The sequence below is a fragment of the Mustela putorius genome, unplaced genomic scaffold (genome assembly GCF_011764305.1).
Source record: "Mustela putorius furo isolate JIRA1106 unplaced genomic scaffold, ASM1176430v1.1 tig00003983_pilon_pilon_pilon, whole genome shotgun sequence".
Taxonomy (NCBI): domain Eukaryota; kingdom Metazoa; phylum Chordata; class Mammalia; order Carnivora; family Mustelidae; genus Mustela; species Mustela putorius.
In genome coordinates, this window is record NW_025422123.1 from 22,512,149 (window position 1) to 22,536,955 (window position 24,807).

The 24,807-nt window shown below is 41.0% G+C and overlaps 1 protein-coding gene across 29 annotated transcripts in view; it reads right to left on the reverse strand.

The window, feature by feature from the left end:
• The window catches only part of DST (dystonin), a 471,262-nt gene that overhangs the window by 192,994 nt on the left and 253,461 nt on the right, over positions 1 to 24,807 (reverse strand). For 28 of the 29 annotated variants that reach the window (XM_013045864.2, XM_045071198.1, XM_045071195.1 and 25 more), the window contains one exon: positions 147 to 313. In XM_013045864.2, coding sequence (XP_012901318.1) covers positions 147 to 313 — 167 coding nt within the window. Of the gene's footprint in view, positions 1 to 146; positions 314 to 20,547; positions 21,645 to 24,807 lie in introns of those variants that run through there. The other variant, XM_013045865.2, reaches the window with a different exon arrangement.

Here is a 24,807-nt window from a genome sequence, read left to right on the forward strand (position 1 = left end):
TCTACTTAGGCCTGGTCTGTATTTTCTAACTTTCTGCCATGCACATGTACTGCTTCTGAAATAATAAAAGGTTATTTTGAAATTTGGAATCAAAAGAAACACTTCTCATATTTGTCTAAGGAAAAAGCCCCCTCCCAATTTCATACCTGTATTTATGAATGATGGCATTAAATAGTTTTCCATCTCTCCAGCAGGTAGTGAAATTCTCACACCGTATTCCAGCATAACCCTCTGTTGCCTGCTGTGTCCACAAGAGCAATCTCTCCTTAGCAGACATGTCCTCTGACTCTCCAGTAACATGGATATCAGATATCTAAACATAATAGAAAGTATTAAAACATTAGGAGGAAAGCTAGCTCAGACAGAGAACTACTATGCGCCAAGAACTTTGCCAAGTGTTATTTTACTTGATCCTCATAATTCTCACAGGAAAGCTAAGTATATTTTTCCCATTTTACATATAGGAAAACTGAGTTTCAAAGAGGTTCACAGATAGAAAATTAGGATTTAACCCACACACCTAGTTTTTTTAATATGCCAAAATGTCACAGCATTGAAAATCCTAATTTTCAGTGAGATTCCTCTTTATTAACCAGATCTGTTAAAATAACTCAACCAAGTGTTTTTTCTAAGTTCAAGATCAAAAATAAAAACTACGGATTACTCTAGATTACCACCCCCAGAGGAGGATTTGATCCAACAGGTATTCTGTGTAAAGACCAAAAATGTCCCCAATTTACTACATAACATGACAATTTGATCTAAACTCTCTTTAACTTTCTCACAAGTCCTTGCTCAGCTTACTCAACAAGAAATCTGTATTAACTGACTTTTCCCTATACTTTATTTGTTTTCATTAAATTTTCTAAATGTTTCTTCTACTAAATAAAACAGGTCTTCAGTTCACATGATTTACATTTTCTCAAGAACCTCTCTAATAAGGGTCCTACTTAATCTGCTGATAATGACATTAAGGCACAGAGTGACTCTACCAGGGGTCACATGGTGATTCCAAAGCTGGGATTAACACCAACAAACAACTGTTCCCTCCATCAGTGCAGGAGGCAAAAGCCAAGGGATCAAGGAGACAGGCAGGAAGCCAGGATTAGGATGAGTAAATAAGGAATTGGAAGCAATACGTAGGGAGTCACAAATCATTTTGTAACAGGAAAAACATCAGTAAAGTCATGAGATTGGCTTCTAGTCCTGGCCACTAGTCTCATAGCTTTGAATAATTCATTTCATGTCCATGAGTCAACTTCCTCATCTATAAACTGAGGAGGTAGGAAGAGAAGCAGATTATGTTTAAAACTTTTTTCAGTCTAAAGTCCTCCTCAGAGACGGTAAATATAAACCCCGAAGTCAGAGGTCAAAACAGGCAGAGTTAAGCAACTGAAAGTAGAAAATTTTAAAAACCCAGACTGAAGAAAGCCTTTTAATGCGCAGCAGTGCTTGACTCAAATAGGAAGCCCTTTATCCTTCCCAGCTGCCACGAGAGCCAGAGGCATGGCCAACCCGGGACCCTGGGCAGGCTGTGGCAGTCAAAGCCCACACCAGGCCTGGCAGCTCCTAAGAGCTGTTTGTGGGGGCCACACACACCCTTTCTCTGCTATTCAGCACAGACCGCTATGCCCCGTGGTGCTCTCTCCCAGCCACAATCTGAGACATGCTCCTTGACAGATCATTGGAAAGTAGAGCGCAGCATCTCAACTTATTTTTTTTTAAGATTTTTATTTATTTATTTGAGAGAGAGAGTGTGCATGAGTTGGGGGGGGGGGGGGACAGAGGCAGAGGGAGAAGCAGACTCCCCCACTGAGCAGGAAGCCTGACATGGGGCTCAATCCCAGGACCTGGAGATCATGACCTGAGCTGAATACGCAGATTCTTCACCCACTGAGCCACCCAGGCATCCCCACAATGTCACAATGTAATCATCTTTCCTGAGAATCTGTGCTAATCTCCACAGCATGATAAGAACTATGCATATACATGAACACATTATATAGGATATACATACAGGAAAAATTCCTTTTTCTTTTTTAATGTGGAAAAAGAGACCAGAAAAGTCACAATATTCTTTCACCTAACTTCTAACAGATACTCTAAAATTAGGCTAGAGAAGTTAAGCTCCGTCGGTTAAGCTTCCAGCTCGTGATTATGTTCAGGTCATGATCTCAGCATCCTGAGATCAAGCCCCACCTCAGCTCTGCATTCTGCACAGAGTCTGCTTGGGATGCTCTCTCTCCCTCTTCCTCCGCCCCTCCCCCCAACTTGTACACTCTCTCTCATCTTCTAAGTAGATTAATAAATAAGATCTTTAAAAATCAATAAATAAAATAAAATTATGCTAGAGAGCCTTTCTAGCACATCCCGGGAGTTAAAACCCCATCTCCACTATTGATGTTCCAGCTCCTCAACTGCTTTAAGACCATTCTCTCACTTGTAAAATAATGATGGTAATTGTTATTACACTGTGTTGTGAGAATTTGAACACAAACCCAGCATAACGTCAGCGATTTTATTATTGTGGTTTTTATTATTCGTTTGGACAAAGGGGGAAGCAAAACTTTGGTTTTATTATTTTCCCAATTCTCCTACTATAAAGGGAAGTAAAAAACAAAGTTTTTAAATTTGCTGCCTCAAATAAATAAAAATGTATAAAAACAAGGGTTCAGAAAAACGAATCTAGGAAACGGTGAATGAGAAAGTTGAACCTCCAGTTCAACTGACAACAGTTTCCTCTTAGCCTTTACGAATTGTAAGATGAACTGCTTCTGGAAACCCTTACACCACAGGAGCTACATGGGTGGTAATTACAACTATATAAAGAAAAAAGGAGGTAGCTAAAGAGAGCGGGGACTATTTTCCATGGGTCAAGAACCCCGCCAGTCTAGTCACTGAATTACCTATTCACAAGGGAAGTCAGTAAATTTCAAGGACAAAGTAAGTTTAACAGGTTCAAGCACAGCACAGCATTTTACCCAAGGAAGGATATTAAAGCAAGGGGGAGTTTAGAGGATGAAAACAGTCTAAATATCAACCAGGAGAAAGGAATAGAGTCTTATTAAATAAGGTTCCAATGGATGAATTTCAGATTATTATTCCCACACACACTATTTCAGACTGTTACACGTGTATACACTACTTAAAAACCTGTGATTTTCAAATGTTACAAACCAAACTTTAACATATCAAAGACTGCTAACCCACTGACTTGTTTTCAGCTTTTCCTGCTATTTCCAATTACTTGAGTATTATTCCTACAGGGAAACTCATGGTGTTTTTTTAAAGGTTCTGTTACCACTAACCACTACCTCTGAGTATATCAAACTTTTCATGATACTGTGCAACCAAAACCAAAATGAAAAATAAGTTAAACTCTAAAAATTAAGTCAGTAGTCATCACAGATCACCCCTGATTTAAAATCTGTGCATTCAGCAAATCAGCCCGAATCCTCCGTCAATGACAGGTCAGGTCTGATTCCAGGAGGTAACTGAGTTTCCTTCCTTCAAATCCTGGCAGCACTACAGAGATCAGAGAAGGTGTGCATTCACGCTGCCTGGGCTCAGATTCCAACCCCAACAGTTAACAGAATTATGACCAAGAGCCATTTGCATCATCACTCTAAAATCCTTTTTCCTCATTTCTACCTCCTTGAGTGGTTCTACAGATTCCATAAAATAAATCCACATCAAACATTTCGCACAGCGCCCGGCATGTAGAAAACACTATAAATGTTAGCTTCTCCCACCGTAATTTTATTAGCCGTGCTTGCCACTTAATGTTTCTTCCCAACAATCTGTCAGCTAGCCCCAAAAACAAACAAAATCATTTCTCTCTGCGCTCCTTCGGGTAACTCGAAGCCCTCATGCCTCACCTCCAGGTCATTGCTGGCTTCCACCCAACTGCAGGCTCTTCCTGTCGCTGTGCCATCCATGCCTGTATTTCAACCCTGCCTCATCTCTCCTGACCCGGCTTGACACCATTGTCAAGATTTTCAGAAATGTCTATTCTGTGGTAAACAAAGTCTCTGACCTCTTCAGGACCTTACACTGCTTCTACCATTTTACTAAACCAGGTCTGCCCCTTTTGCCCCAGGTCAAGTCCCACCCACCCCCTGGCCCCTGTAGACAGGTGAAGTGTATTCTAACTCTCCTAGTGATGCACAATCAACAGTCTTCCAACCACGACCCACGTGTCCCAACAATCCATTTTTATACTACAGGCCACTCTTGTACTACCACTTTCTTCTCCTTTAAAATGTTCCCTGCATGGTTACCCACCCCCTACCCCCAGAAAGATCTGACACGCAGCTCAGCCTGTACCCATCTCCCTCATAGACCACCTTCTCTCCACATCTGCTGCTACATTCTTGATCTCAGTGCCTTACGCCAGAACTAGCCCACATCAGACCTTTAAGTTTTGAGAATGAGTTCCTGTTCTTCTTCTAACTTTCATTCTCTACCCCCAAGTAAACCATTTATCTGGCTTCATCAACATCTCACATGCCTTGACCTGTCCAGTTGTGTCCCACTCCGTGAGCCCTTTTCGATCTTCACTTCCTTCTCTATCTGGCCTGTACGACATGATCCACCAAGAAAATAGCAACATGAGTAAGAACTCCCTCCCTTCCCTGCCCTGCTACACACAAACTTGGCTTCCATATGACCTGCTTTTCTCCTATGCTCAGAATCCTTCCACCTCCTGCCTCCTGGGAGTCTCACTCTATCAATCATTCCTTCCTCGTCTGGGTCTTTGCTCTTAGTACTTAAAATACCCAAATCTCTTCTATAAAAATAAACAAAGCTTCATAAACTCAATTCCCTCTTTACTTATCACTGTATCTCTCTCTGCCCAGTAAAGCAACTGAAAAAAAAACTGTTATTTTTTGTCAGAGGCAGGCCCCTGGCCAGGGCGGCCTCCGCCATTAAGATGGCGCCTGGCTAGTTGCCAGGTTAGGATTGCCTCGTGAGACTAAGCGGAACGCCCAAAGAGGAAGTAAACAGCATTGGTTGCTAGCGAAGTTGTTCGTTTAGGTGCACAGCCTGATTCACCCCCTCCTGTACCCTGCTCGCTGATTGGTCATGTAAGCGTATATAAGTGTGTAGACTTGCGGAAATAAAGAGAGAGAAGATACGTCTGAACTGGGGCTTCTTATTGTCCTTGCGGGTCGAGGGCGATAAATGGCGTCGAAACCCGGGAACTAAATAAAGGAATCTCGCAAGGTAATCCGCAGGAAAGCGGGAACATTAGCCACATTCAAAAGTGGGAATTCCACGGTAAAGCGGGGAGTAAAAAGGCCACGTTCAAAAGTGGGAATTCCGTGGTAAAGCAGGGAGTAAAGGTCAACTGAAGTATATGCGTGTAAAAAGTTAATGTGTTAGTGTCTTTAACATCCGCGTCTGTTGTCTATGTGTTCATAATGAGATCTGAAGTATCTAAAGTGCGGTTGGAAGGGTCTTTAGAAGACCTGCTGAAAGCCAATGGAACTTCACTAAAAGCAAAAACTGCTTGGGCCTTTTTGAATACAGTGGAAAAGGCGGCTCCATGGTTCCTAGATGAAGGCTTGCTAAACATACCTCAGTGGGACCACCTGTGATCCACGGTTTGGCCCCTGTGAAACCTATTAATGCCTCGGGGCCATATCAACCTTTTAAGTTGTCCAAGTGCACCAATAACAATTCAAGGCAGTGGGGATTTACAGGGTCAGCTGTCTAAGGTAATACAAGGACCAAATGAAGCATATGCTGATTTTGTAGCAAGGCTGATGCAAACAGCTGGTCGAATATTTGGGGAGGTAGAGACAGCCATGCCATTGGTAAAACAGCTGGCTTATGAGCAAGCTAATAAATGGTGTAAAGAAGCCATCAGACCGTGGAAAAGCAAAGACTTGAGTACATATATTAAAGTTTGCAGGGGTATCAACAACAGTGTTATTCAAGGGCAGGTTATGGCTGCAGCTATCACTCAAGGTTTACAAGGATTACAGGGAGCTCAACAATATAAATATAGGGGTACTCCTGGAGTTTGCTATTACTGCAAGGAGCCAGGACACCTTAAGTGTGAGTGCCCCGAGAGAAAGGTGTCTTATCAAGAGCCTAAAAAACCAGGTATCTGCCCAAGATGTGGGAAGGGTGCCCACTGGGCATATGAATGTCACTCAATAAGGGATATACAAGGAAACTCTCTGCCTCCAAGAGGGTCAAAAAACGGGAAGGGGGGCCCCACACCCCATGGCCCTCAAATGTATGGGGTGCTCCAACAGGTGGCTCGCTCGCATTATCCGCCGACGAGCCAAGGCAAGCCACAACAGGAAGGTGGCATCTGTGCCACCACCAGACTCCTATTGACTCCAGAGATGGGGACCCAGGTAGTCGAATCAGATTTTAAGGGCCCATTACCTGAGGACACCGTGGGCCTCTTGCTAGGACGGAGCTCCACGGCGTTATCAGGACTCATTGTTCACCCCGGAGGTATAGATGCTGATTATAAAGGAACGGTGAAAATCCTGGTATCCTCCCCACGTGGAATTACAGCTATTAGTCCAGGTGATAAGATAGCTCAAATCCTGGTATTGCCTAGTTGTCACAAGCTTTTTGGATGCCATGAGGTTACGCGGGGACAAAAGGGGTTCGGTTCATCTTGAGCTCCTCTAGCATGGAAAATAGACCCCTTTACTCTCTTTGGATAAGAGACAAGAAATTCATGGGCTTATTGGACACTGGAGCAGACTGCAGTAAACGGGTAAATCAGCTGCAGACAGACATGCAAGTGATGCTGCTTCTCCCCCTAAGCCTTTAGTACTTTGGAACGACATCCTCACAGGAAAGTGGAATGGACCAGATCCAGTGTTAATATGGAGTAGGGGGTTTGTATGTGTTTTTCCACAGGAAAAGGAGGCTCCAATTTGGATCCCAGAGTGGCTGGTGCGTGCAGCCTTGCCTCCAAACACCAGTCATGATGCTGAAGATGCTGATGATAACTCTGGGGATGCTACACCTCCTGCGGCAGACTCAAGCCAGAGAGCTGTGAGCAGTGGTTAAAGCATGGCCATAACCTTTACAAGTGACTAACTCTTCTCTCATATTCCCTCCTCTCCCTTTGATGCATGGCAGGTCTGTAACTTGCTAGGAGCATGTACTGATAACTCATCAATGTCCATGTTAAATGGTGGCAAATTCCTCAACTGTTCTTATAAACAAAATGACTCTAGTACCTTTGAGACAACAGTTAATGTGTCTTGTCCCAATATATTACTTATCAGCCCACCCCCATATGCGTCTCACCACCATTCCTTTTCCTCGTAACAAATGCTAGCGAGCTGTATGATACGTTGAATTGCACTAAGAATTGCTACCTTTCCCAGTGCTGGAATGTCACGGCCTTCAAGCTGGCTGTGATTATGTCTATCCCTACCCATGTTCCTATCCCAGTTTCCATTCCAGAGGACAAGTTACCGGTGATGCTATCCAGAAAGAAGAGAGATTTTGGTATCACAGCCGCCGTTGTGACAGTATTGGCTATATCTACAGCAGCTGCCACGGCAGCAGCAGTCTCGCTTGCTGCAACTATACCCACTGCGGAAGCTGTGAACACCCTTGCAGAAGGAACGGCGGCTGCCCTTCAAACACAGACTCAGATCAATGCACATCTGCAAGCAGGAATCCTGATAGTCAACCAGAGAGTGGATTCGGTTCAAGAACAAGTGGACATATTGGGGGCCCTATTGGGACTGGGATGTATAGCACCCTTCCCGGCAATTTGTGTACAGAATGTCTCCCGAGAGCTCTCTCAATACTTGCGGGGGAATTGGTCCGCAGAATTCCAAAACTATACTCAGCACCTGCTACTACTAAGCCTAACAAGGATAAATAACACCAGAGTTGAGCTTGCAACCCTCCCAGAGATAATCAAAACATTGCAAGATGTGTTAACCTTTACGAAACAATGGGCTAGCGTAATTGTTCTGATGACAATCCTCATAGTGGGCTTGATTCTACACCTAGGCAACAGCAAGCCACAGTGCAGGCCTTGTTAACCATCAAGGCTGGAACATCCCCCAAGTGTGGCTAAGTATGCTGGATCGGTAGTCAACGACGGGTAAGATTGGTGGGGGAAATATACCAACCTAAGACAGGATGCAGATCATTGATATCTGCCGTCTGATGACGGGTAAGGATATTCCCCGCCACAGACAACCTATGACAGGCACGATCCCTGCCATAAAAGAAAAAAGGGGGAGATGTCGGAGGCAGGCCCCTGGCCAGGGCGGCCTCCGCCATTAAAAGATGGCGCCTGGCTAGTTGCCAGGTTAGGATTGCCTCGTGAGACTAAGCGGAACGCCCAAAGAGGAAGTAAACAGCATTGGTTGCTAGCAAAGTTGTTCGTTTAGGTGCACAGCCTGATTCGCTCCCTCCTGTACCCTGCTCTTTGATTGGTCATGTAAACCTATATAAGTGTGTAGACTTGTGGAAATAAAGAGAGAGAAGATACGTCTGAACTGGGGCTTCATGTCATCCTTGCGGGTCGAGGGCGATAAATTTATGTGTTTTTTTTTAATTGATTTTGTTTTTGTATTTTTTACCTTTATTATCTTTACCTGTCAACCTGTTGTGATTTGGCTTCCATCCCAATCACTCATCTAAAAGTAGCAGTGACCAGACAAGAAAGCGAGGGAGGTTCCTGTTCATGACATGATTTTCTCAATGAAAAAAGGAAATCAGACAGTGAAATATAACAGAGGAAGTAGTGCTCAACTGCTCACACTACTAACAAGTAGCAGTAAAATCTGGACTTGAATCTGCCTGGCTCCACTGTGCTTTATCCTACAACCTCTTCAAACTCAATACAGAGAAAAATTAATCACTCTTCCTCCAACCTGTTCTTGCTTCTGTGTTTGTAGCTCGGAGGATGGCCCCATCAGTTACCCCACTTACAGTGTCTTACTCAGTCACTGCTCGGCACATAATAGACAGTAAATGCCCCACGAACTATGTCTTTGTGACTGAGTTTGGCACCTGTGGAATCTGAATTATTTCACTCAGGCAACCACAATATGCTAGATCATTCTGCTTCATCATATATTTCTTCATCATAAACTTCAAGGTCCCGCACAGGAACGAGAGGCTTAATTACAAACTCCAGCCAGCAACACTGAGGCACCCATAAAAATGTCACTTGGCCAAGTAGGTTTTTGTCTGCTTACTAACTGACATAAGAGAAATGACACATTTCACAACATTTTTCAAAAAACTTATTTTGGCACAACCTAAATCAACCTAAAAACAACCTAAATCTAGTATTCTCTAAGTTCAAGAAAAATGTGATGAGATGCGCTCAAAATGTTTGAATTAAAATGTCTTTATATTTCAAGTCCAAATGAACGCCAAGGTCAATCTCACAGTAACTTTTAAGACACAGTTATGATAGGTCATTAGAATGGTACTGGGCTCAGCAAAGCTTCCACCTTCTTCTAGAACTGAGTCTCACTATTGGGATTCTCAAGTTCCTATGAACTGTCATGTCTGGTCTGCATCTGAGGATCTATTTTACTTACAATTGAAATGATTGTTTTGGATTATTTAATTTTTCAACGAAGCAACTTCATTGACCTTTTTTCTGGTATATCCGCTTTAAATGTGAAATTTCAGTAAAGAGTTTATCACAGATTCTGCTTAAATTTATTTTTAGTATTAGCAGATAGAATTGGCTCAATTCCCACATGAAAATGTACTGAATTGGTTGATGTCAATTAATAGAAAAAACCCAATCTTCATACATTTTTTTGCTAACTATACATACATTGTATAGGCCAAATCCTTATTTCACTTGAACTGCACAGGAAATGTTATTTCCTTCCCATAAAGCCCAGAAGGTAGTGGTGTCCCTACCGGACTAGAGCAAGAAAGGGCAATTTGCCTTTGACCATCATTCTATTTACATATTTTCCTCTTCCAAGATAGTTCAAATCAAAATTAGAAAGAGGAATCTACAAGAATTTTATGTGAAGTGCAAGTGTTTTCCAGAGCCCTGACAAAAGCTGGTTTACATAGAACAGTTCCAGGTTTAACAATATGTAACAGTAAGGCATGCTCAAAAACTGCACGGTCACATTATTAGAAAGTGGGTTCTCCAACAGGGATTCTAAAAGCATTGTTCCTACTGGAAATAGAACAAATGCTCAGAAAAATCTAACCATTAAGGTAAGAAGTCCTCAAACTCATTTGAATTAGGAAAATGGCTGCAGGCCGTATATTTTAGCAAAATTATTTTGAGTCATGTAGGGCATTATAAAAAAAAAAAAAAAAAAAAAGAATCCAGATGCCAAGTATATGAAATCATTTTCATAGTTCAGGATCCAGAGTCTTGAGAATAAAAAAAGTCACCATTTCTGTCTTATCTTTTCACTCTACAAAAGCAAGATCAAAACCTAAATTAAAAAACAAATAAACAACAAAAAAAAAAGACCAAAAACCTCAGCCTAAAAAAAAAAAAAGGCTATCAAAAAAACAAAGCTCTCTACTTTTTCCTACCTTCACGTCTCTTTTACCATGTTACCTCTGCCCTCAGACACAACACTGATACTGCACTACATAATTTCCCTTCTCCCTCTTGGCAGAGCAGAGACAACATACGATAATCAGAACATAATAATCAGAACCAACAGAAGGTGTTGGCAGCTATAGGGGAGTCTCTGGAGGGAGATGGTAAAGAGGTCCAGGTGGAGGAAATTCAAACACAAGAAATCAAGACTAACCCAAATGCACAGAGTCCGAACTGTGGTCGAACCAGGCATGTGCCTGCTCGGGGATGAGCTTCATAGTGCCCATCAGACCCAATGCCTCACAGAGCACCATGAGGCAATGTGAACCACAGACTCAAGAAACAGCTCAGAAGACACAATAAACACCTGAAAACAGACGGTTTCTGCTTCTGCGATCTAGGAGCCAAAGAAACCAGAGCTAGAACCCTCAAAAATAAAAGCATGAGTTTCTCCAACTCTTCTAAAACCCAGTCATGTGTACTGACTCATCCCGCCACTCATGCTCAGTCATCCTTAGGAAGACATGAGCACTTAATAACAGGGATATATTAGTGGTCCCACGACTGTGTTTAGGAGAGAAGAGGGTCTTCTATTACCTGTTATCTCTTTTTTCCCCACTACCAACTACTGAGTTGCAGTAACTACTAACCTTGGTCTGGACCATCACCTCTAGTCTCCAATGTGAAGACCAATGACATCTTAAGACACAATCATAAGACACCTGAAATAATATTGAGCTCAACAGAGCTTCCATCTTCTTCTGGGACTAAGCTTCAGTGTATGGATAAGTAATAGTGTCCTAATCAGACTCACTGCACCAAGGCTTGGGCTATACTCAAATGCCAGTTTAGGATGTCCTGGACTCTGCAGCCACAGTACTCCAGCTCAGTCTTGGCTGATCCCCCATAGACTCAAGCCATTCCCTTTCTACTCTATGATCAAACCATATGAAATTCAACCCATGTAGACCACATCCTCCCTCTCTCTTAGAGTCCTCCAATCAAGCTACTTCCCCACCTTGAAACGGTCTCCTCATACTCTGCCCAACATGACACAGATTAGGTGCTCAATATCTGTTAAATAAGAAGGGGGGAGGGAAGGAAGAAAGCAGGGAAGGAAGGAAGGAAGGAAGGAAGGAAGGAAGGAAGGAAGGAAGATCAGAAACACGGTTCATGTTTTCATTTGATATGAATGAGTTTTAACCCATCATGTCATGTAAAACTTGTCATTTTAGAAAAGTAAATGGTTTCCAATGAGCCTCACTTTCCAGTAATAATACAGCACCCTGACCCCTGCACAGAAGTACCCAGCAACAAGCACAGGCCCACAGACCACTCAGTGAGAGCTCAACATTAAGTAGTGAAACTAAGCTTCATCCATATCATTTCTCTAAAGCAGTTTCAGAAATCTGACACAACAGATAACCTCAGAGTGTCTTCCAATGAAAGAAAACAAGCCACCATATCCCATCTCAGAGCTCACTCTGCTTTCATTCACAGCTTATTGCAAGATGACCTACTTACTGCTAGGTAAATTGCAACTGCCTCACTATGTTGGTCAGCTGAGACTGTAAATGTAAAAGTCCTTTGAGCAAAGTCAAAGCCACAAGACAACTGGGCGACAGGAACACCCTATTTTTACAGATGTTGTCATGGTTCTGGCATGCACTGAGAAAACGAGAACAGCCAACTTGCGAAGTTGAATCAGATATTTCCTAAAAGATTCACTTCATTTCTGTAAAGAATGCTTGGATTTCATTCTTCTATACAAGGCAAATAATGCAACTTATATTTTTTTAACTTTTAAAATAGTTGTAATTTGATGAAAAGATTAAAAAGTTTAATCAAAGTTGCTACTTAAACAATTTACAATGCGTAACACTGGAAAAGGGAACATCTCTGAAGTTAAGAGAACTAAGATATTTAGCTTACAGAAAGCTATAAAAATACTTAAGGATTAAGGAATTGGGAGAACTCAAACTGAAAATACGCAGAGCCATTTGGGGGACCCCTCATTTCACTGGTGAGCAAGCTGAGGCTACAGGAAGTGAAGTGACTTGTCCAGGGTCTCACAGTGTGCTAGCAGAAGGCCTAAGGTGTGGACTTAGGTCTCTTGAATTTCAGACCAGAATCAGCATGAAATTTCTCCTTCACATTTAGAAAAGAAATCCTTACAACTCACACTCATTTTTCCCTCAGGTCAGTAGCCCATAGGGGGGTGATTCCTTTCAGTGCACCATTTGCAAAATAATCCTCACTAGACCAAACACAACACCTCAAACGACCACCTACACCCCACAGAACAGCCACTTTGCCTCCAGCATTATGTCCTTTTCTCATCTCATACCAGAGCTACTATCAACAATGTCTCTGAAATGGACTTGTACTAAGGTGTAAATAACCAATACAAGCTCTAAGAATAGGTTATTCCCAGGGGTTATCTCGGGTCAAAAAGATTGACAAAACTGTAAGCTAATTATGGAGTTAGAGGAATATACTGTCTGATAAATAATAAGTATTCAGGAAGTATGTGCTGAAGATATAGTGAGAAGATGAGTGGAGTTGGGGAGACAGACAGGGACAGCATACTCCACTTAGGCAGAATGCTTTATGTCCAAAGGAAAGAAAGAAATGGCCTGTTATAAATCTTCTACTCAGCAGATGGCTACTAAGTATTTCCACCTTTCCATAGAGCAGAAGATAGTAATAAGATAGATAGAAGGTATCAAGTACTTAGAGTCTAGTAATTCCTTTTCAAGCACATTACTTCTTTTAATGCTCAAAACACACCAATCTGTTTCACAGATACAGTAAGACCTGGGTTAAATTTCCTTCTCTGATGTAAGACCTTTTAAGTTCTCTTTCCTCTGCTACACCAAATTTATACGGACTTTCTGTACCATTCCAGAAAGAGCTTTTACCTATCAGTGAACCATCTCATTTTATAGAAGCAAAATCTGATTCTTAAAAAGATTTATTCCTTTATTTTAAAGGGGAGGGCAGAAGGAGAGAGAGAATCTCAAGCAGACTACCAGCTGACCATGGAACCCAATGTGTGGCTCAATCTCACAACCCTGAGATCATCACCAGAGCCAAAACCAAGAGTTGGACACTTAGCTAACGGAGCCACACAGGCACTCTGATGCAAAAAGTGATTTAAGGGACACACAGTAAATATAGAAATGAAACTAGTCAAACATTCTTCCTTGCAGAACACAAAATAACTATTGGTTCAGAGTGGTAGACACAAGAATGTTATCAAAGGAAATTCAATTCTTTCATATATCTCTTATTAACATATAATATATTATTTGTTTCTGTGGTACAGGTCTGTGATTCACAGTGCTCACCAAAGCACATACCCTTCCCAATGTCCATCGCCTAGCCATCCCAACCCTCCCACTCCCCTTCCCTTCAGCAACCCTCAATTTGCTTCCTGAGATTGAGTCCCTTATGGTTTGTCTCCCTCTCCGATTTCATCTTGTTTCATTTTTCCCTCCCTTCCCCCATGATCCTCTGTCTTGTTCCTCAAATTCCTTATATCAATGAGATCATATGATAATTGTCTTTCTCCGATTGACTTATTTCACTTAGCATAATACCCTCTAGTTCTATCCACGTCATTGTGAATGGCAAGATTTCCCTTTTTGATGGCTGCATAGTATTCCATTGTATATATGTAACTCATCTTCTTTACCTATTCATCTGTTCATGGACATTGAGGCTCCTTCCACAGTTTGGCTATTGTGGACATTACTGCTATAAACACTGAGGTGCAGGTGCTCCTTCAGATCACTGCATTTGTATCTTTAGGGTAAATACCCAGTAGTGCAATTGCTGGGTCGCAGGGTAACTCTATTTTCAGCTTCATGAGGAACCTCCATACTGTTTGCCAGAGTGGCTGCATGAGCTTACATTCCCACCAACAGTTCAGGTAAGAATAAGAATGAAAGCTGCAGGCTAGAAAAGATGGATCTCAAAATTCTTCTACTTCCAGAGTCTCTTAATGTAATTACTGCACAAGTAAAAGTATAATATTGGGAGGAAGACTGGCAGAGAGTTCTGGAAGGTGGTGACCTGTGTTCAATTCCTGACCTCATCACATACTAGCCCTGTGGCCTTTCTGGGCCTCTGTTTCCTCTCACAGAGGTGCTGAGAGACTAAAATGACACATGCACATGGTTTAGAATAGCACCTGTCCTACAGTGAACCATGGTGAGGACTATCCCTTAAACTCTTTTATTCACACTACTTGACATTGCAGTCAGGCAAAAGAAAATCCCATATTGAGTTTGTCAACACAGGCAAATATTTCCAAGCCGAGATGTTTGCTTCCAAAGACAACCTCTTCAAAGATGTTTTAACTATTTTGGCAGAAACAAATGTAATCAACACATTTTTAGTGAGTGCTTCCAAGTTTCACAAATGTGTGAAAATGCTCCACAAAATATTTTTAACAGCAAAGATGGCACAAATATTTTGAAAATTCTAACTGGCTAAAACTGTCTCCCTAAAAGGAAGAGTTAAATAGAGGATAAAAGCAAAAAGTTGATAGAGTTCAAGTGTTAATCCTCTAAATTAATAGCTACCTTTAGCAAATGCTCATTTATTTCTTATTCAAATAGGGGGGATATAAAATAACTATTTTTTCTTGTACAGCAACAGTTTCAAACTTTCACATATCCTTCATTTAACTGAAAAGACCAAGGCATTGATAGAGATGCCTTATGCAACTTTTCTATAACTAAATTTTCACAGACTGGTTATGAAATCCAAAAAACTAGCAATGGTAAAATTTTTTTAAAAATTAGTAAGGCACTTCATTTAAAAAGATGAAACTATTCAGAAAAGAATGAGCTAGTCAACTGTAAACCAAAAGACCCTTGTTTTCAAAATCTGTAGATGAAACCTATCATATAAAAGGAAAAACAGGGTGGCTCAGTGGGTTAAGCCTCTGCCTTTGGCTCATGTCATGATCTCAGGGTCCTGGAATAGAGCCCCGCATCGGACTCTCTGCTCAGCGAGGAGCCTCCTTCTCCAGCACCCCCCTCCCCCACTGCCTGCCTCTCTGCCTACTGTGATCTTTCTCTCTGTCAAGTAAATAAATAAAATCTTTAAAAAAAAAAAAAAAAGAAAGAAAGAAAAGAAAAGAAAAAGAAAAACATTCAGGTTTTATCCTAGTGCTTAAATTCTTTTTTTTTTTTAAGATTTTATTTATTTATTTTGAGACAGAGTGAGAGAGAGAGAGCGCATGAGCAGAGTGGAGGGACAGAGGGAAAGAGAGAAGTACACTCCCCACTCCCTGCTGGGCAGAGAGCCTACTGTGGGACCTGAACCCAGGACTCTGGGGTCATGCCCCAAGCTGAAGACAGACGCTTAACCAACTCAGCCACCCTAGTACCCTATTCTAGTGTTTGAATCTTAAGAGCTCAGTAGCCTAAGATTCAGAAAAGATTTGGTTAAAGAAAAAAATACCAATTATATGTCAGTGAGTTTGAATATTAATGTAGTCTAACATTTTGAGATGGTTCTCAATTTTTTTAAATTTTTATAATATAAAAATCAATTAAAAAATTAAACTCTTCATTATGTACAGATCAACTTAATTTGTACAATATCCCACACCTTATTTCTCATCCTTCTCTCCTTGGCTTCCTTCTTGGGTTCCTGCACCATACACTGCAATTCACCAGGGTATTAAAAGGAACAAAGGAATAGTTCCATTTTCATTAATTAATATGGCTACATAGTGTAGTGGGAATTTAACGTTATTCATAATTATCATCTTAGAGGTCTAACTTTCAGGTGACTAAGTTTACAGTTATGGTCCCTGTCATTTGTTTTATTTATTTATTTTTATTTTTAAAGTTTGTTTTTTTTTTTTAAAGATTTTACTTATTTATTTGACAGAGAGAAAGAGATCACAAGCAGGCAGAGAGGCAGGCAGAGAGAGAGAGAGGGAGAAGCAGGCTCCCTGCTGAGTAGAGAGCCCGATGCGGGACTCGATCCCAGAACCCTGGCATCATGACCTGAGCCGAAGTCAGCGGCTTAACCCACTGAGCCACCCAGGCGCCCCTGTCATTTGTTTTAAATAAACAATGGGATATACTGTATGCAGAAAAGAGCTATATTATATTTCTCTCAGAGTGCCTTGTTTTGGTTCAATATATAACAGGTACATCATAAGTGCCTGGTAGAGAAATAAAAGGAGAGAGAGATGGAGGAAGAGGTGAAAACACTAAACAAACAAAATGGTATGCAGTTCTGTACATGAGTTCATAGAAATTTAAAAGTGAAAAAGATGTATATGGGGAAAAGTGAGTAACGTGTAACAGGTAAGAGTTCAGTTTGGTCGACAGCTGGGTGACATCCAAGCTCTTCTGCTTAAATTATTTACCCTTCCTGAGGCTCAGTGTCCTATTCTGTAAAATGGAGCCAAAAATAAAACCATTTCATAAGTTTGCTCCAAAGATTAAATATCATAATGGTGGCATGTCTGGCATGCAGTAGGACTCAACAAATACCATCATTATTAACAGCAGTATCATGATCTAGTCCAATACCCTCCTTTCCTAGAGAATGAAATGGAGACTTAAATGAAAAGAGCTGTCTAAGTCATACAGCTCTCTGGGGCAAAGCCTGACTACAACTCACACCTCCTGCCTTCTGGGCCTATAATCCACACTGCTTATCAGAAAAACTACCTTGGGGCACCTGAGTGGTTCAGTCGGCTGAGTGTCTGCCTTCAGCTCAGGTCATGATCCCGGGGTCCTGGGATGGAGCCCGGCATTGGGCTCCCTGCTTCTCCCTCCCTCTGCTGCTCCCCTGCTTGTGCTCTCTCTCTCTCAAATGAATACATAAAATCTTAAAAAAAAAAAAAAAAGGAAAATATAAACTACCTTGAGAAGAGAATGAGACACAAATGCTAAGCTAAAGTGATACTGGTTCCCAAAACGTAGTGTTTTTAACATGTGAGAGGGTGCCTAAAACAGGATGCCATGTTCTTATGCTCCACCAGAGCATACTCTGATCGGATAAACAGGGGTAAGGCATTTCCAATAAGCATTCCATAAGCAGGGACTCTGGAGTCCCCCTTGAAAACCACCACTGTAGGCAAGGAAGAGTAACAACTTCCCTAGTCTTGGCCAGAATCACCTGTGGAACTCCTCCCTAATCTATTACATTAGCATCACTGGGGTGACTTCTAGGCACCTGTATTTTGTAGAAAGCTCCTCAAGTGACACCTACATCTGCTCAGTTAAAGAACCAATGGCCTATACACAGAGGAAACAACCAGCTTGGTTGATATCAATGTAACAAGACTAGAAAGAGGTGGGATTGTGAAACTAGAGAAGTAAAGGAGTGCTTTGTGGGAAAAGCTCAAGGGCAAAGGTAGGAAACCTTGTCACAAGGTACAGGAAGCACATGAGTCTTAGACAAGTAAGAAATCTCTCAAGAAGGGGGCTGCAGTGAGCTCATTATTCCCTGTCCCCAAACATGGCTTGCCTTTGCCACCTCTGTTTATAACGCTCATCCTTCACAGATGAACATCAACTCCTATAAACATCAGCCCTGCTCTGACCTCACAGCAACAGCCTTCAGAACTCTGACAATTCATCAAAGTAGGTTGCTGAGTAGTTCAGCTCAGTTAATGTCATTTACTGTGTTGCTATAAGGACATGCTTTAACCTCAGTTTTGAGTTCTTAATTCTATAAAAGAAGAACTATTTTGCATATTCATATGGTTCTTAAGATAAAAGACACAATGTGTCTGACATCTTTTTTCCAATTCCAATGCAATACACAAATCTAAGATACTCTTTTTTTTTTTTTAAAACAACTCCTAACCCTAGTCAAAATTAATGCGATTATGAGATTTTATTCGGTGGGCACTCAAGGAGGGCTGCTGAGTAACCTCCACAGGGCTCTGTGGCTGGAAGGGCTCTCTCGGTCGGCGCAGGAATTCAAGCATTTAAGGAGGAAGTAGACTGGTCACTTATACCAAAAATGATAAACTTCACAGGCCCAGGGAAGTTTAAGTCAGAGGACTGTACTAATTCAAAAGTTAAGAAAAGCACAAGAACTGTATCCTCTTCTGCTCAGAAGTTAACTCAAAGTCCTCAACCCCAAACCTGCAGACAACTGATCGAGAGAAAGAAAGGATGTGACAGGGAAGACATAAAAAAGATCCTGCAGGAACAAATAAGGAAGGAATGTTGGCTAACCGATCATTTCTGAGGCATAATGTTAATGAAGGGGCTGAGCACCCCCATCTGCATTTAATTCTTCAATAAAAAATGCAGAAGCCAATGCAAGATAAAGAGTTTCTGTGCATAGTTCTAACCAAAGGTAATTAAGCAAACAGAATCAAGCACCTGCAAGGTTAACCAGGAGAATGTCCTATGGAGAGTACCCAAGCTGTTGGTTCTGACTCTTTGTAAGCTCAAAAATGAAGAATCTTTGTCTGGACTGTAAGGAAGTAAGACGTCAAACTCCTCAGATAAATATGACACTACCTCATTCGGCTTTGTGAAGTACCCCATATCACAATTATTCAACAAATGTAACTGGCAGGTTTGTGCCTTCTTTTCATCATTGAAGTTTCAAAAATCTATACCAATTAGAAGGGTAAAGTCCTTTGGCATGAGAATATAACAAGTGTGTGTGTGTGGGGGGGGTTATGTAGCACTTAGGAAAAAGATTTTAAGAATTTCCATTATTGAAAAAATGTAAGGCTTACAAGAAGCCATATTATATACAATAAACAGCTGGAGAACATGAAGCAAAACAAGCGGTTTCATTCCTAAACACAGAACAGCTAAGTAGTTTCCTTTTGCACTGACACAGAGGCTATGCTTTCTTTTTAAAATGTAACCCCTGAAAAATGTAAATCTAAGAGCTGACATACTATTGGCAAGGCGGGGTAGTGTGTCTATATAGAAGAGCTTCCCAGAGCTCTGCAGCTAAGGTCCACGAGGATCAAGCACACTGACCCTGACAAAACCTCATTCTATTGCTGTGCGGACGACCCTAGCTGACCTCGCCAGGACTGTTTAACATCACATACGCCATTTACGTCCAGAGTTTTTGTTGAAAGACAAAGTGAGAAAGAGCTTAAAGAAAAGGCCCTCTACTCCCACCTAGTTACATGTAGAGGTTGTCTGGGTAATGCATGTCTCAACCAAGTAAATAAATACTCACTTCCATTTCAGAAGACAAGTGAAAACTCCAGAGAAGTCACTTGTCTAAAGCTAACTGTCAGTGTTAGGAATAAAAATCTCAACTTTCTGGCAGTCAGTGTCATACCGAAATACCTAGGACATGCCACCCAAATGATGTCTGATTTTAGAAAGGGGCTGGGGAATAACTCATAACAAAGAGACAAAAGAGATTTGGGTGATTTTATCTGTGATAATCACCCCAACACACACACACACACACACACACACACACACACGTGGCACGCACAGAATTAAAAGCAATTATGTGAGTGTTCCAGTGCATGAAAACTGGTGGAGAACTGGAACTGGCTTTCCAAACTTATGGATCAGCAAGTCAGTACTGACTGATAACTGGACTGTATCCTCCCAACATGAATCATGAAGCTATTATCTTCTCGTGACTGTTTTCTGATGCAATTTTTGCCTACACTGCACCCAGTTTCCAAAGGCTCTTCCATAGGAAAAGTCAAGAAACGTGAACTAGAGAACTTCAAAAGATGTGCATTCCCTTAAAGTGATGCTTTTCTAAGTCTTCCAACAGTAACAAAAATATGCAGGGGTTTAAATTTAAGTGCGATCAAAGAATGTGGATATCACAGAAAATAAAAATCATAGTAACCGAACTTAAGGTTACAAATAACAAAATGCACCAAGAACTCTCCAACTTTCACATAAACTAATCTGAATACAACTTTTAAAATAGACAAATTACAGAATCTCAGTCAGATATGAGTACCTGAGTCCTTATTTACACCTTAAGCTCAGACTCCACATTTCACTTACCTCATTTCCGTCTGTGTCCTTGGAAGCAGAGGACACAATGGTACAGAGGGAATGACATCTCTTTTTTTCAAAGTGAAAATGGTATATTTCACAAGGGCAAAATCTCTCAGTGTTTTGCTTCCCTTGAACACTGCTATTATTTTTTGATGGGTCTTCAGAAAACCCACTTTTTTCAAATGATCTCTCCGTACCATAGTGAATAGAACTCAAGCTGGCTGCCTTTGGTAACATTAAAACATCAGTCTTTCTTTGGAATGTTATTTCTCTCCTGCTGGCATCATCTAAATGTTCCTTCCTCTTTACACAACATGGAGTGCTGTCCGTTTCTGGAATCCTTTCCTCCAGGTCACTAACTTTTACTTCTCTGTCACGGTCATTAGCAGAAGTGTCCCCATAGTGAGACAGACTGCTTGCAGTACTCGGCACCAGTTTCTGTTTCACACTGTTAACTACAACTTGTGTCTTCCCTTGCAGATGCGGAATCCCAGCATCCAGGGTGGGGTCTAGGACAACGGCGTCCTCCCGTACCAGTCCCCTGAGTAAAAGAGCTGGCTGTTCCTCTGAGAGCTGAACGCCACTCTTCTTCTTGCCTTCATTTTGCTTGTTTGGCTCTACTGAGTCTCTGTCACCTATAATTGTCTTGATCGGCTTTCTCCTGAAATATTTTCTTCTGGGAGAGTATTTTTCAGGGCTCAAAGGAGTTTTGGCAGGATCTAAATACTGTTCTTCTTTCTCGGCTCTGACACATCCACAGACATTCCCCATTTGATTTGTAGGAAATCACAGTTCCACAGATTCACTCATTTCAAAATCCAGGACTTCCTTCGAACTTTTGCAGTAAGTCTGAAAATTCCACTCTGACCTCTAATTCCTCGGACTTTGTGACCATCCTCTTCAGCATGAGGCCATTTTGCTTATGAGAAAAACACACGCAAGAAATGCCATGGCATCTTGCCCAGCTGGGTCCCTGTGTCTCATTAGACACCGTGGCTTATTTCTGGCCACCAATCCTCTTACACAAACATTACTGCTCACTGTAAAACTATAACGCTGATGAGCTTTCAAGGCAAACCCTTAGCTTTATCGTATGAGCAGACTCTGACCCTCCCTTTAACTTTCAGTTTTCTGAAATGCAGTTACACTACCAAAGTTTGCTTTAACCTTTGAAACTATTGGTGGTTCAACAAATCTGAGAGCAAACAGAAAGCAAATACCAGTCAGGAGTCATTTAGCAAAATGCCTTTCAAATGTTGTTTCAGAGAATCTCTAACATATAATTTTTTTCTTAAGAAACACTAACTAATTCTGGTACTTGCCAGAAAAGGGGGAGCTCAAAAATTTCTGTAAATTATACTAAGCTTTTTTTCAAAACATCAGTCATTAGAAAACAAAAACAGGATGATTTGCTAGCTGTAGGAGAGATAATAAATGCTAAATTCCTAAATACTCAATAAAAATTATTTCTAAAATCAATCTCATAGTAGCGCCTGTGTGGCTCAGTTGGTTAAGCATCTGCCTTTGGCTTAGGTCATGATCCCAGAGTCCTGGGTTCGAGCCCCCCATCAGGCTCCCTGATCAAGAAGAAGTCTGCTTCTCCTCTCTCTCTGTCCCTCCCCTGACTCTCATGCTGTCTCTCACTTTCTCTCTTAAATAAATAAAATCTTTAAAAAATGATAATAAAATTCAATATACCTCATAAAATAGTTTATAGTATTTTTCATATTACATATCAATAGAACTTTTCATATTTTGTATTACATTTTTATATGCCATTATATTTTCCAAGCCATTTTCTTATATGGTTATTAGGATTTTTACATAAGCAAACTGATCAATTTTATGATTTGAAGCATGAAATGCTTCGCCAGAAGAAGCACATAGATGTGTTTCTTATACATGAATGAAGGTAGCTGAACTTTGTAGGTAACACTTACAATTGTACCCTAGTTAAATATTATGTAATTTTACTAGGGCCTTGCTATAAAAATAGTAAATCAATATGGAGCCTGATTATTTAAGGTGTGCATATTTCTAAAACTGAGTCATAGATACGGTAAAAAGAAAATCAGTATAGCATGACTGGACTTACACGTAAGCAGCTATCATTTGACTAAGTAGAAAAACATGATAATCACCATTCTCTAGGTAGTCTTTAGACTGATCGCAAGATGGAACTCATTATACTTTTCTAAATAAGAATATTCAATTAAACAGTCAAGTTAGCGATGTTGCCAATACCTGCTAATGATAGGCCTGCATGATGATTAATCACTGAAAGAGAAAATTAAACCATGTCTAATGGCAAAACTGAATATCCGAGAAGATAAAGGGCAAAAATAAAGTCTCAGATTTGGGTTTATTTTTAATTTTATTTTCAATGTCTTCATTGGCAACGGAACATTACTGACAAGAACATAAAAGCATAATGGCTGATACCTGTACTGGTGAGATAAAGGCCCAACCGCTGATGTGCACCCCATCCACCCCTCCCTGAAGCTCCGCCAAACTCACCAACTACCCATTCCCAGGCCATTACACACTGCTCCCTCTCCCAGAAATGGCCCAGCTTTAAGTCTCCACCTGGTAGCTGGCATTCATCCTGCAAAGTCTATCTCTAGTATCAGTGAAAATTTCTCTAATACTTTCCTAATACCACAACACTCCTCCTCTATATCCCTTATTTATACTGCAATGGATTCATTACAAGTCGATTGTATTTATGAACATTCTCCTAAATAGACACAACATCCTCCATTTTCCTAGCATCTCTGGATCTAGCATATGGTAGTTACTGATAGAGAACTATTGTGTTGATAATGCTTACCTTCAGAAAGCCTGACTGGAAAAGAGATTCAATTTGTGATGCTCAAAACAAATATTTTTTAAATAATAAATTGATCTGGACACCTGGGTGGCTCAGTGGATTAAGCCGCTGCCTTCGGCTCAGGTCATGATCTCAGGGTCCTGGGATGGAGTCCCACATCGGGCTCTCTGCTCAGCAGGGAGCCTGCTTCCCTCTCTCTCTCTGCCTGCCTCTCTGTCTACTTGTGATCTCTCTCTGTCAAATAAATAAATAAAATCTTTAAAAAAATAATAATAATAAATTGATCTTATGAAATTATTTTCCTTATTTATATAAAGACCAAAAAAAAAAAAAAGCCAAGTCACTTTGAGTGAGAATGATTACCACTGCTATAAGTAGCCTTCTATTTTGGCTTAACCAGTAAAATCATTCTGATCCAAAATTATCATACTACTAAGAAATTATCATACTCCAGCCCCTGTTACTGGATCTCCCTGATAGCAAAAGCCCAGCTGAGGGAACATTTACCTGTATTAGCTACCCTGAAGTCTGGCTGGTGACACCTGGTTATTTCATTTAAATAAGAAGGAACATTTTTATTTTACCAAAACATTGTTGTGTTCCACTTTAAACAAATCTGGATCTAATTTCTAAATACTGGTGATAAATAGTCATAATATCTCGTCATCTGGGTCCTAAAATACACTGGATTCCATACTATATGCCATAGGACCATTAGGATTCTATTAGAAGTAGTTCTGTGGCTGGTCTTCTTTTTTCCTCCAGTGACAAAATGCAATGAGTTTCTTAATACATAATTCTTTTTGAATGACCTTTTGCTTTAAATTTCTTCAAACTTAGGATCGAATTCCCAACCATTCACTCACATTTTGGTCTGTCATTTCCTGGCTTCTGCTCCAACTTGCCTGATAGTATTTCTTCCAAGGTCTCCAATGTCCTCCTTCAAGGTAAAACTAGTTGTCGGTCTTCATTTTCTCACGCTCTTCAGTGCCATTTTGTAGTGCTCACCATTCCTTTCTACTTGACATTCTCTTCCCCCTAGATTCAGCAACACTGCATTTTCTTGTCATACCATCCATCTATCCAAATATTCTGTTCTTTTCTGTTTCCCCAGGTGGATCTTCTTCCTCCTGCACCCCAAATCATGGGTCTTCCCCAAATGTCTGTCCGTAGCTCTCAGCTCTTCTCTATACATGCTCTTTTCTTGACTTCTCTGAAGATCCATTCTCTCCGAAGTGCTCAGTGACCACTTTTATACCGATAACTCTAAGTGCATTACCTATAGCAGACACCCCAGCTATGCTCATGTATCTCCAAGAGTTCAGCACGCAGATGCACAGAACACCTGGCAGTCCATCAGACCCACTCGGGCAATCCTTCTTTATTCTCTCTCCCCTGACCATTACCCTGTCTCAGTCGTCTACTGGTGTGTGGTT